The sequence below is a fragment of the Morchella importuna genome (genome assembly GCF_003444635.1).
Source record: "Morchella importuna strain M04M26 chromosome Unknown Morimp01GS008, whole genome shotgun sequence".
NCBI classification, from domain to species: domain Eukaryota; kingdom Fungi; phylum Ascomycota; class Pezizomycetes; order Pezizales; family Morchellaceae; genus Morchella; species Morchella importuna.
This window is the reverse complement of record NW_025763405.1, coordinates 366,832-381,277: the sequence shown is the minus strand read 5'-3', so window position 1 is coordinate 381,277 and position 14,446 is coordinate 366,832. Positions and strand designations below refer to the sequence as shown.

The following is a 14,446-nucleotide window of genomic DNA, read 5'->3' as shown; positions in this document are numbered from 1 at the left end:
AAGGAGTTATGGCGCAGTCATTTTATACCACTACCATAGACTGTTTTTTTGGGTATACAGCTCAGATATTCATCGAGCCAGTCTTATACTAGGCGTCTTCTGAAAACCTCTGCCTGCTTTGCTTACTTACCCAATGTAGCTTATATGTACTACTAGTACCTTCTCCTATGTGCCTCTGAGATACAAACTATTTCATCTTATACTTCCTGGAGGCGTAGGTACAGTTGCTTCATGCTAATTGCATAAATTTTAGATACTGGATTCTATGTGTGTAGGTGGATTTAAATCTCGCCGGGTTATAACGCCGACAGTCAGTACAAATATATAAGAGGTGGATCAATGTACCGGGGGTTATGGGTTAGTCTGAAGAACCTTTTTTTGGCATATGATTGGTTGAAGCTGCAGAAAATGATTCTTGGCGCCAGAAAAAGTACTTGAATAGGCTGCCCCCCCATATTTTGCAACGCAACCTCCGAGACCGCAATTTGACTGTCATTTGCACCCAACTTCATCAGAAAACACTCTCCACAAGGTCTTATGAGCTCAGAATATCATCGGGAAACTGGGAGCCAGCGCTATTCTGCAGTTATTTTTTTTTATTTTAGCAAAATATTTAGATTTTTGAGTGGAAATATATGAAAGTTCTTCAGACTTTTTTCCCCCATACAAGTTTGGTGCACTAAGGCCTGTGTGATTGATGGTAATTGGTTGTGTTCTATAAAACCCCTGCATTTTCTGTTACAGGAACTACGGAGCGCTGTCCTAGAAGCGAAGGACAGTAAGGAATACGAGTGACGGGTTGTGATGCGAGGACGGTCGGGTAACGAAAGGACAAGCATAGAAAGGTATCGGGTAGTGTGGGGGCACACGGTGTTACCACACTAGTACTATACTATTATGACGGCACGCTTACTATTGGGTGTCTCACCCGGAATAGAATAGAAAGCGGGGCTTACGGCTGTAGGCTGTTCTACTTAGGGAAGTAGGTCTAGGATAATAGTATGGTACAGCCCGATGACTGGCAATTGCAAGGTTCATGGTTACGTGTCGGAATTAGAATGGAGTACGGAACTATGCGGGGGCGCTTTTCTATCTGGGTTATCTTCGGGAACGTTATCTTATTCTATTATCGTTGTATCAGTTAGTATTAGGAAGCGGGCCTTGGCATAGGTTCCAACATGTATAAATAGGGCTAGATTCTGCGAAGACTTGAGGGTATCATCAACCATCAAAGTCAAGGGAATCCGGTTTACAATATCATCAGTTTAAACGCTACAGAATTATCGCTTAGCACTGGCCATTTCCCCAAACACTATATTGTACCTTATCCCTAGCTTTTACTCTTTACCTATCGCATACACTACCAGAAGTCTCGATAAGACAGCTACTCGCTTAAACCACTACTCTGAGTATTTTGCTTAGTGGCGGATAGTCACCGTGCTCTCAGTAGAAGAATAAGCGCTTAGTCTATTAGAAAGACCAAAGTACTATATGCACCCCCGAGCAGCAACCGCAGCCATCAATAACTACCTTTGCGCTACATCCTTCATCGTTCGAAGAGGAAGCGCCGAACATCTATACTGCGGATACCTTCACTACTCAGGTTTCTTCGCGGAAGCAGGAACTACCACTACTTTCGAAGAACACGACCCCGAAATCCTCAACTACCCAGAACTCTTCCCGATCAAGATCACTCTCTCCCAACGATCTTTCGGACTTGCCCACCCGGCCCCCTGGTTCATTGCTCAACCCTGGTGCATAAGGCAACCACAGCTCAAACTCGAGCAACTTAGCAATGTCAAAGGCTCATCAGCAACGGTCGGAGGAAGACTACAACATGGAGAGTTCAATCGCCTTGAGAGATCGAGGTATATTAGAAACCCAGGCGAAGAGGCGCCACAGGAAAGAGAGAGATGTGCCGATAGGCTCCCTCTTCACATCGACGAGGCAGGAAGAATCCTATGGGCAGGCGAGGAGGCGGCAGGTAGACCACCGGGAGTTCTCCCCATACGTCACCCCAATCAGAGAGAGATCCTCTACTCAGAGGCCCTCGGTGCCTCGGGTAATGGACGACGACGAGGATACCAACATGGACGTAGAGGAACGGCGGGTGGAGAATCCTTTTGGCGAGATTATTGGGCAAGAAGTCCAGCGACAAGGGGCCCCCGTGGTACAACAGCTCAGCCGCGGGATCGAGGAACTCAGCATGCACGTGCGGGATATCCCCATACTCAGGGAACTCACCCGGCAACAGCAGGAGTATACCAACAAGATCGTCGAGGACCTCCACGCCAAGTTCGCTGGGGACAGAGCCGAGCGCGACAATCAGCTCAACCAGGTCATGGCTCAACTGCGGGCGGAATCCACCGCCGCTACCAGCAACCTCGGTCAGGTTCTTGGGCAGATCGTCGAAGCAACTAGGGCGCATCAGGAAAGGCAGGAACGACAGGATCAGCACATAAACGCGTTGACCAACTTCGTCCAGCAACTCCCAAAGGATGGCCCAGTGCAGATACCCGCGGAGGTTATGGCTGCCCTCGAGAGGATGGAACAGGACAGACAAGCAGCGATGGAAGACCAGTTCGCAGGTACGAAAAAGAACCTGGAAGAGATAATTGAGCAGATGCGGGTAGCAGCCAATAGAACGGCAACAGCCCCCGAAGGCTCAGGAGGCGGAGGCGGAGTACCCCCCAACCCCCTCAGAACCCCCTAGCAATTCCGGAGAGAGACCGGAAGGATCAGGGAACCAACCCCCCGTACCCCCTCGCTCCGAAGCAAGAAGCCAGCAAAGTGAGCAAGGAGGCAGGGGAGGCGATGGCAATAACGGCAACGGCGGAAACCGCGCAAAACCACGAGACCCATCCCCCTCAGACTCATCCAGCTCCTCCGATTCAGAGGACGATCGCCGAGCACGCGAACGAAGACGGAGAAAACGGGAGGAGCGAAGACGCCGTAACAGGCAGCAAGAGGTAGACCTCATGCACCCCCCTCGCGCCACCCTGGGAGATACGCCAAAACAGGCAAAAATCCCCTTCTCCGGAAAAGCCGACGAAGACGTACGACACTGGATCGACCAAATGGAAGTCTTAATTGAACTTCAGAGGAAAGTCCGGTGGGACGACCAAACTAAAATCCTGTGGGCATCCCTCGAACTTACCGGGAGTGCGGCAAAATTCTGGCGAAACTTCGTGGAGCGACTATCGGTAGACCCCAGCATCGGAACATGGGAGAATTTCAAAAACGAATTACGGATTCAGTACGGCAATCGAACAAGTCAAGAACAAGCCAAACAGAAGATGGATAAGCTCCGTCAAACTGGCATGATCGATGACTACATCAATGAGATGCAGAATCTGGAATGGGACGCGAAGGTCGGACCCATCGTAATGAAATCCATGATCCTAACAGGAATAAACTCCTCGCTGGAGCAACGCCTCTCGAATGCGATCGAGGAACCAGAAGATTTCGCGGAATGGCTAGCCTGGGTTAGGAAGGTCGGACGTAAGGATCACGAGGTGAAGGCCCGGAAAGAGATCTTACGTGGCAAGGATGTCGTGAAACCTCGCGAGGAAAAATCGGAACGGCGAAAATCGCGCAACCCCGCACCTCGGAAAACTTTTTCCGCGCCAGCACACAACTCCAAGGCCTCGGATGACTTAGGTGTCACCAAGGACGAAAAGGAGAAGTGGCAAAAGGAAGGAAAGTGTTTCCGTTGTGGTAGAGATAACCACTTCGCGAAAGATTGCGTGGCGACGAGTAAGGTCAGGTTAACCGACCTGAAGAGGAAACGGTATCCTTCCGGAGGAAAGGACCACGGAAGGGAGGGTGAAAAGAAGCGGAAATTGGGCCCCCAGAATGAGGCATTTAGGGCAAGGATTACAACTTTGGAGGATCAAAATTGATTGGGTATTTCTATTTTTCGGTATCTCATGTTGCGATTACAGGTTTCTTTCTACTTTGGGTTATGGAAACAAGGGTTTTATGTATTACGGTTATTTTTATGGGTTGGCCACGAGATTTTCTATATTTGTTTCGTTATACGCGCGGAAATTCAATTCTCTTTACACACACTCTGAGGATGGGGTTACACCCCGAAACGCCTGGTGCGTAAGTGTTGTACCATGATCTTCATCAAACACTCGAACTCTCTATATAAACCCCCTCACCCTGCGCTCAACAAGGAAAACCATCGAAAACCACACCCAGAACCAATACAAAACCTTTATCAAACCAATATACAAACATGTCTTCCAACACGCAAGAAACCCGCCTCGAGATCGAGATCTCTTGGGATCACCCCGCAACTAGTACCAAACATGTCGCAACAGTCAACGCACTCTTGGACAGTGGCACAGAGGACTGGATCATGTCCTGGGACTGTATCCACCGCGCGAAAATACCCACTCAACCTCGACCAAAACCTCTCATCATCAGACAGGCCGACGGTACCCCTATGCCCAATTCCGGTACTCACATCACTCAACCCCTTATCCTCCGCATCGGCAACCATCTAGACAGGGCTATCACCTGTGAGGTTGGCTCGTTTGCAGGAGAGGACCTCGTCATACCACATCGATGGCTCAAAAAGCATCAACCAACCATCCATTGGGGACGCAACAGTGTCAGCTTCCATAGCAACAACTGTATAGTCCATGAATGCTTCGTATCAATCGAAGACATATACGATCAAGACCCAGAAGAGCTGGTCATTAGGCTGTTGAGGGCGTCACCCAAGAAGCAGATGACGATTGAGCAACACCCCTTTTGGGCAAGAGCATCGGTAAACGAGGCTCTCGTTAGTGCTATACCGGTGGAGTTTCAGGAATATGCCGACGTGTTCTCCAAGGAAGGAGCCACTCGACTACCTGATCACTCTGAATGGGATCATACCATTCCTCTTGTGGAAGGAAAGCAGCCGCCGTGGGGACCAATCTATTCGCTCTCCCCACCTGAGGATAAGGCACTCCGGGAGTATTTGGACGAGAACTTGCCCTCCGGCAAAGTAGTTCCCTCCACTAGCCCAGCAGCGGCACCCGTCCTGTTCGTTCCGAAAGCTAATGGTAAACTTCGGTTATGTGTCGATTTTCGCGGCCTGAATGGAATCACAATCAAGAACCGTTATCCACTGCCGCTCATGAACGAGCTGGCCGGCGCAACGAAAGGAGCACTCTACTTCACGAAAATAGACCTGAAAAATGGCTATAATCTGATTAGGATTGCTAAGGGCGAGGAATGGAAAACCGCTTTCCGAACGAAATACGGCCTCTTCGAATATAGGGTAATGCCTTTTGGCTTGACCAACGCTCCTGCGTCGTTTCAGGTCATGGTCAATACCATATTCAAGGATCTTCTAGATCAAGGCGTAGTAGTCTACTTGGATGACATCTTAATGTATTCGAAGACTAGAGAAGAGCATACGACTCTTGTACGGGAAGTTTTGGAGCGACTGCGACGACACCATCTATACGGAAACCTCGAGAAAACGGAATGGTATCAACAGGAGGTAGAATTCCTGGGATTTATACTATCAGGAAAAGGGAACCGAGTATCACCAAAGAAAGTCCAGGCGATCGAAGGTTGGTTAGCCCCAACCAAGGTCAAGGAACTTCAATGCTTCCTCGGCTTCGCCAATTTCCTAAGACGGTTCATCCACCGATACTCCGAGGTTTGCAGACCTATGACCGACCTCCTGAAGAAAGGTTCCGTATGGAAATGGGGCAGGGAACAGCAAGATGCGTTCGACGAGCTCAAAAGGAGATTTACGTCTGCTCCAATACTCCGACACTATGACGAACACCGCGAAGCAATCGTGGAAACTGATGCGAGTGACTGGGCTGAGGCCGCAGTACTCTCTCAGGTGTTCGAGGACGGTATCCTACATCCGGTAGCCTACCACTCTCGCAAGTTCAACGAGGCAGAAGTCAACTATGAGATCTATGACAAGGAGATGCTCGCAATAGTTTCTGCTCTTCTGACTTGGAGACATTGGCTGGAAGGGACGGACATCCCTATCCAGATACATTCGGATCACCAAAACCTGCAGTATTTCACAACGACCAAGAAGTTGTCGAGAAGACAAGCCAGATGGGCCGAAAAGATAGCACCTTTTCGCTTCAAGATCCATTACCGACCAGGCGAAAAGAACGGCAAGCCAGATGCACTCACAAGGCGTCCGGAGTTCGCGATGGAAGGGGGAGTAATGCGTGAGCAGCCCGTAAAACAGCTACTCAACGCAGAGCAATTTGTCAGAAAATCACGGACCAGCATAGAAACTGGGTCTGAGGTGATTGGCAACCCCGAAGAGGAATGGAATCAGTTGGATCAGTGGTACGACATACCAAGCGTAGGGCTGCCTCAGCCACTACAGGGTTGGTATGAACAGGAAAGACGATGGGTTCGGAGGATGGTTCCGGATGAACACCTCCCTGACTCAAACCTTGAGATCTTCGGACCACCGGAGGCTGCTATCGTAAAGGTAGAGCCTGCCGCTGAATGGAGTCCCGATTCGAATGACCCCACCCACGAGGGTCGATGGGTAGTACCGGGCTACGCGGTCAAGCAGGTCATCGAGGAACATCATGATCGACCCGTAGCGGGGCATCTAGGAAGGGATAAAACCCTTGAGTTGATCGATAGGAACTACTGGTGGCCAGGAATGTCCACGGATGTAGCCAACTTCGTCAAGACTTGCGATGTATGCCAGAGAGCCAAGCAACGTCGGAGACACTTGTCACTCCCTCAACCCCTAGAGTTAGCCACCACACCTTGGACTGATATCTCAATGGATTTCGTAGTAGAGATGCCAAAGGAGAAGTCAGGATTCCGTAACGTATTGGTAGTTGTGGACCGTTTTACGAAAATGGCTCATTTCATTCCAATGACGGGAATCAACGCGGAACAGACCGCTAACGCATTTGTCAAAGACATCTGGCGTTTCCACGGACTTCCTAGGAGCATCGTCTCTGATAGAGGAACACAGTTCGTGTCAGCATTCTGGACGACGATTACGGAAAGATTGGGAATTCGTAGAAGACTCTCAACATCATTCCACCCGCAGACCGATGGCCAGACAGAACGGACCAACCAGCACATGGAAGGTTATATCCGGGCATATACGGCAGGCACCGGCAAGAAGTGGAAGGACCTGTTACCTATCTGCGAATACGCCTACAATAATGCGAAGCACACGTCAACGGGACAATCGCCGTTCTACTGCAACTATGGTTTCCACCCTCGAACGGACTGGCCTACAGATGCAGAGATCGAACGCCTAGATGCCAATGGGAACAACTACTTGGACGAGATCATAACAGCTCATGAGTTAGCGAGAGATACGCTACAGAGGACGTTCGACAGGATGGCATCAAAGCCAGGACCAGCAGTACAGCGGTTCACTATCGGTCAGAAAGTCTTGCTGGATACTCGGAACCTAGGAGGATACTCCAAGTGGTCAGATAAATTTACAGGACCGTTCACAATCTCAGCGGTGATAGGCAATCGGGCTTACCGCCTTGAACTTCCGGTAGAATGGAAGGTTCATGACGTATTCCACGAAATGCTGCTGCGGCCCTATCGCGAGGACCCGGATCCCACTAGGCAGCAAAACACACGAAAACGACTAGCAACACCTGAGCCACAGGAGGCATTGGCGGATGAGAACTTCCAGCCAACCTCGAACATACGACCCCATACGCGAAGTCGAGGCCCAGCGATTGATGACGAACGGGCTCACAAACGACAACGGAATAGGCGGGACTAAGCTCGATACCTTTCCCCACTCTATGACTTTTTCCCACAGGGTTTTTTTATCATAGAAGGGTTTTAACGGTCGAGGGCGACGTCTAGGAAGGGGGAGTAGTGTTACAGGAACTACGGAGCGCTGTCCTAGAAGCGAAGGACAGTAAGGAATACGAGTGACGGGTTGTGATGCGAGGACGGTCGGGTAACGAAAGGACAAGCATAGAAAGGTATCGGGTAGTGTGGGGGCACACGGTGTTACCACACTAGTACTATACTATTATGACGGCACGCTTACTATTGGGTGTCTCACCCGGAATAGAATAGAAAGCGGGGCTTACGGCTGTAGGCTGTTCTACTTAGGGAAGTAGGTCTAGGATAATAGTATGGTACAGCCCGATGACTGGCAATTGCAAGGTTCATGGTTACGTGTCGGAATTAGAATGGAGTACGGAACTATGCGGGGGCGCTTTTCTATCTGGGTTATCTTCGGGAACGTTATCTTATTCTATTATCGTTGTATCAGTTAGTATTAGGAAGCGGGCCTTGGCATAGGTTCCAACATGTATAAATAGGGCTAGATTCTGCGAAGACTTGAGGGTATCATCAACCATCAAAGTCAAGGGAATCCGGTTTACAATATCATCAGTTTAAACGCTACAGAATTATCGCTTAGCACTGGCCATTTCCCCAAACATTTTCAACCAGTGAAGCAGAGTTCTTCAGATTAATGGTGAACACCCGGTACATCTTACAATTTAGCGGCGAGAAACACACCAACCCTTTTGATATCAAAGTAGGATAGGAGTAAGGTTACCTAATAGAGTGAACTTAAGGATTGATTTACTCGTTTATTTCCCCACATTAATTTGATTTTTACTGGCGGGAGATGATTACTTTGTAATTTAATCAACGCATTTGCAGCTGGGTTCGTTTGCTGAGGTGGGAACTGGATACATTTACTGATGCAGTTATAAAGCGGGTAGGGACTACTGCCGTGAAGAACTGGAATTGGGAATCCGAACAATCATGGCAACAGGATACTCGAGTTATAATAAACTACTTTTACAATTTTCAGGATATTTGGGTTACAGTAGATTGTTTTTACAATTTTTACCATACCCTACCCTATGGGGCAAAACTCGGGCCCGTAAGTTGAACATGTACTCGATTCCGTGTATCATATATAAACATTCAACTGTAGTTCCAGAAACTATACAATCTACTTCTTTAAAAAGTAGAGATATTATTAAATTATGAAGAGTTTAAGGTAAGCTTCACAATGGTTACTTTTTGTTTATAGAAACACTATAAAAGGTAAAGTAAATTGTACGGTGCTTTATTTAAAAGGATTGTAACGTCATTGGTGAAGTTCAACTTAAACAGTACGGGATTTTCATTAACACAAATCAAACTTTGTGAGGTTTGTGTAACGCACCATATCTATGATCTAGGATAAAATAAATGCCATACCTCATACGCCCTTGGTATTGTGCACTACCTAGTAGACCTTGTATTCTCCCGGCGCTTCTAACACACTCTATCTAAACTTCGTGCCAAAATCTAAACTATTTCGCGATTCGAACCGCGGACCTAGCACCTCCGAAGTCTCCCAAAATGGTAAAATGTTCAGATTGTAAAATTAAGGTTTTCACAGTTATGTTACCCCCTTTTGATAAACTCGAATAATTATCGGGTTTCGATGAAAGGTCCCCATACAGGTTTTGTACCAGCCATACAGCCAAGGGACGCAGTGCGGTAGGTGCTATTCAATGAGATATATAATTATTCACGTTCTCAAACATTTTATCCTTTTTCTGTGGAGTTTCACATGTAGACCTTTAGCTTTGTTATCAGCAGCGGTCATTGCCTTGTCACCCAATACTTTCTGCATTGTTGATGTTCGGTTTCATTACAGGCAATTCTTTCTTCACATCTACAAAGAAACAAGATCAGTCTCCCGAACACACATTTCGCAGCGTAAACCACCAAAAAGGTAATTTTTATTCCTTTCACTTTTACAGTTTCCCATTGCATTTACTACTTTCCATCTCTCCCCCAACTATCCCCTGGCACTTCCCCCCGCCGAGACTCTCAGGCGCTCCTCCTCCGCAACTTCCACCACTTTCCTGTCCTGCACGCCCTCCAAATATCCGAGATAAGTGCAATTGAGGTCAAGGACCTTGTCGAGATACTCCTTCGTGAGCAGCAAGTTCTGGATATCAATCGTCCACGCAACCTCGAACGGCAGCGTGTTGGTGGTAACGTCGTACCCGTGCTGGATGAGCTCGCCCATGACAGTGTTCTTCTCGGAAAGCGTGGCAAGGAGCTTGGCGTTGGTTTTGTGGATCCATTGGACGATATCCTGGAGTGTGACGGCATAATCGGTGGTGGGGAGGGATTGAGAGGCTGAGGACATGTTAGACTGGTCCTCCGGGGCGGTGTCAGCGGGTGATTGCATGTTTTGAGACATGGTGGATAATTTGCAGTTGTGTCTTTTTTTGGGTGCGAAGGGTTTTGACGACGTTTGTGAAAAGAATGTTGCACTTGGTTTTTTCGACGAGTGTGGTGATATAAAAGAAATGCCAAGCCCGCATATATCGCCAGTTTCTTTGCAATACGGGATGAACCGGGCGTCACTAAGTCACATTTAGCGCTTGTGCAATAGCTTATTGTTCATTGAAATGGGGAGGAGCTTTACACTGAATGGGGTACACTCACGAGGGAGAAAAAAAGAATTCAATAACCCCAGTTTGGTAATTGCCAGTGGACCAGTAGGCTTATTACTACTATGTCATGTCATTACTCCGAAAGCTGGAGAGAACTGTGAAAATTTAAAATCTGATCTAATTCATGAAGCCATGCACTGACCTCAGCTACGTTGTCAATGGGCTGTGAGACATGGTGCTGCTATAGAGCTATATTTGTGCGTGTTTAACGTTTTCACTGTTCATGTTCATGATCTCGCCTTCATACGGGACTGTCTGGTTCATGATCATGGGTACGCTCGGAGATTGAAAAGATATTTGAGTGGTGGGATGAAGTGATAAGTCTTGAAATAAGGGCGCTCGGCACGTTTCATAGTTCTGGAAGATTCTCATCATTTCATTATAGTATTTGTCATCGGCGTATGACTCACTTTCCTATTAGTCATTCTATTACTCACACGTCTATGACTCATTGTATTTCTTTTGTACTACATTTCTTTAGTATAAATACGGGGCATCCCCCTTCAGCTAGCACAATCAATACGATCAATTACTTTGCTTCTCCTACATACTTTCTCTAGGTTATGAGCCCGGAGACCACTCACGTTTACACACTCTTCACCATTTTTACCACAAAGTACACTTTCTCGTTTCACTTTCAACCATGTCTGAGAGGAGCATCAAAATTCCCGCACTCCCATGCAAGCTGGATGGTCAAGGCCATTACACTGTATGGAGGGACCTTGCTACCCGCATGTTGAAAGTTCACGATCTGTGGAACTTGGTCAATGGTTCGAGCAAGCGTCCCGTGTTGACAACCACCACCACTACTGTACCTACCACGGCACCACAAGCATCAGGAAGCGTAGCTGAGGCTGAAGAAGACGAAGAAGAAACCTCCGACAACGCCGAAGAAATCAGCGACTGGGACAAAAAGGACAACCTTGCAGTTGTATTCCTTCAATCTAACATCGAATTCGAAGTTATTCTCACGCTGACACCGGCCGACACCGCTCATCACCTCTGGACTCAACTTGAGGACAGATTCGATCGGAAAACCGTCGCCTCCCTCCACTCGCTCCTCGCCAATGTCGTCACACTACAGTACACACCCGACAAGGGTATCAAGGAACATCTAACCCAGTTCAACACTCTTTGGTCATCTCTCCTCACTAGAACTAGTAACTCTACGGACAAGACCAAAGATCCACTCGGTTACCACCTTCACCAACTCGGATCTGTCTCAGAAGCGAAGGTATCCTTCCTACTCCTCTCACTCCGGCACGAATCCCTCGAATCAGTCGTTGACAACCTGCAAACCAAGCCCAACGTCACCTTCGATGACGTCTACGAAAAGCTGTTGGATCTGGACTCACGGCGCAACAACGATGGACAGGCGGCTGGAGAAGCCTACACAATCAGGCGAGGAAACCCAGGACATGGAAACAGCAACAGAGTCAGGAGGCCACGTAACAACGAAACAGGAAATCGGGACGTCACATGCACCTGGTGCACCAAGAATGGAGAATATGCAAAAGGCCACACGCACAAAAATTGCCGGAAACTCAAAGCTTTCAGAGACAAGGAGAAGTCCGCTGCATCTGGCAATCTCAACGTCGCGTCCGGTACTGCATTTCACACAAAACTTGACCTCTGTTGGATCCCCGATCTTTCTGGCCTTCCCGCACTCGAAGAAACCGATGTATTCACAATGCCGGTTGACTTCGACCTCACCAACTTCTCAGATGACACCTCGGATATTACCATGGAAGACTACTTTGGCTTCATTGCAGGACCTTCCACCACCGACAACAAGGCATGGATCTTCGACCCTGGTGCAACCAACCACATGACCGGAACGCTGGTTACCGACCCTACTCCCCACACTGGAACAGTTACTGTTGGAGGAGGTCGCAAACTCCAGATAACCGGAATTGGCAACGTCACCATCAACGGATCACATGGCCTGATCACTCTGCAGAACGTATTCTTGATCCCCGAACTAGGCAATACCAACCTGATGTCTTGGGCTTGCATCGCTAAAAAGGGATTCACAACAATTGGGACAGAAAACGGCTTTACCATCTACAAACCGAATAGCAAGGAAATCATCGGGATCGCTAACGCAAATAGTACTGGTCTCTACATTTTTGAAACCAAGGAACCCTGCGCACACCTCTCTGCCGCCACCAGCTTCTATGACTGGCACCAACGGCTCGGACATCTCCCCGCTTCCTCGCTCTCACGGCTTCGCACCATGGTCGCCGACCCCAAGACTCTCCCCACATCTGGTCACATGGAAACATGCAACACATGTGAACTCGCTAAATCAACCAAGTCTCACCTCGCTCCTCTCACCGAACCACAATCCAAACAACCACTGGAACTAATACACTCAGATCTGAGCGGCAAGTTCTCGACTCCTTCTCTGGGCGGTTTCAGTTACTATATCACTTTCATCAACGATTACTCCAGGTACGCTCACCTCTACTTCCTCAAAAAGAAGTCAGATGCAGCAGCTGCCACAGAACGATACATCGCATACATGGAAAATCAATTGGACAAAACGGTTAAACGGTTTCGAAGCGACAACGGTGGTGAGTACATCTCCAATGACCTTCAACAATTTTTGGCCTCTAAAGGCATAAAGCATGAATTCACTGTACCTTACTCTCATGAGTCAAATGGAACAGCAGAATGCTTTAACAGGACTATAGCAACAATGGCACGATCCGCCTTGCTCGACCACAACCTCCCAAAAAATCTATGGGCAGAAGCGATCAACACCATGGTACACGTCAAAAATCGACTCCCGCACAAATCACTCCCGAATATGACACCATACGAAGCACTCACCAGCAAGAAACCCTTTATTGGGCACCTCCGATCCTTCGGTGAAAGCATGTTCATACACATACCCGTCGAAGCACGACCAGCTGGAACAAAACTGGATGCTAGGGCTATAACGGGACAATTCTGCGGATACGGAGATTCTGAGAAAATCTGTCGCGTCTACATACCATCACAAAGGAAAGTAGTTCTCTCTCGTCATTTTAGGTTTAAAGGTACATCCGTAGGGGAAGAAATCGAAGTCAAAACAAAAACCGACACACCCCCTAAACCAAAACAAATCGAGATCAAACAAGAACCATCCTCACGTCCGTCAACACCAAAACAACGTAGGACATACGACGACGACCCAAGCGACGACGACATGATCAACCAACAGATAATGCGTGAAACCATGGAACATTTCTCCGACACCGATTCGGAAGACCACGCAAGTATAGTGGGGGCCGGCTATACGAGGCCCGCCACTGAACGTACCCCGCATGATGATAATGAAACAGATACTGATCAACCGAGACGTAACCCAGCACGGGAACGGAAACCTCCGGTCAGATACGGACACAACATTCAGCATGACACTACCCTAACAGAACCAACAAACTACCACCAAGCGATCAACAGTCCCAACTCCGAAAAATGGCAGAATGCTATGAAAGTTGAACTCGACTCACTCGCAAGGAATAACACATGGAATCTGGTCAACACACCGGATCACCGCAAACTGGTCGACTGCAAATGGGTATACAAAATCAAACTCGGGCCCGATGGCAACCCCATACGGTACAAAGCCCGACTAGTCGCAAAAGGTTTCTCACAGGTCCCTGGTCAAGATTTGATCAAACCTATGCCCCTGTCACCCGATACGAATCCATCAGACTACTCCTCGCTCGCTGCCTTCAAACCGGCGGTCAATGCGATCAGATGGACGTCACAAGCGCATTTCTATACGGCGAACTTAAGGAAGAAATCTACATGAAATCTCCTCCAGGCTACCCCACTCCCGGCAAAGCATGCAAACTAATCAAATGCATCTACGGACTCAAACAATCATCAAGGGAATGGTATGCCTGCCTCTCAAAAGCGCTAATCAAAATAGGATTCAGAAAAGCAGACTTCGACCCTTGTGTCTTCATACACAAAACAGGGGAAGT

General features: G+C 48.1%; 1 protein-coding gene across 1 annotated transcript; it reads right to left on the bottom strand.

Moving 5' to 3' along the window:
• Positions 1 to 9,799: 9,799 nt before the first annotated feature.
• LAJ45_03610 (uncharacterized protein) lies at positions 9,800 to 10,210 on the bottom strand (the record flags this gene model as incomplete). Its single annotated transcript, XM_046113195.1, has 1 exon — positions 9,800 to 10,210. One exon carries the CDS (start codon positions 10,208 to 10,210, stop codon positions 9,800 to 9,802), a length of 411 nt encoding a protein of 136 aa, XP_045973488.1.
• Between the last annotated feature and the right edge of the window lie 4,236 nt (positions 10,211 to 14,446).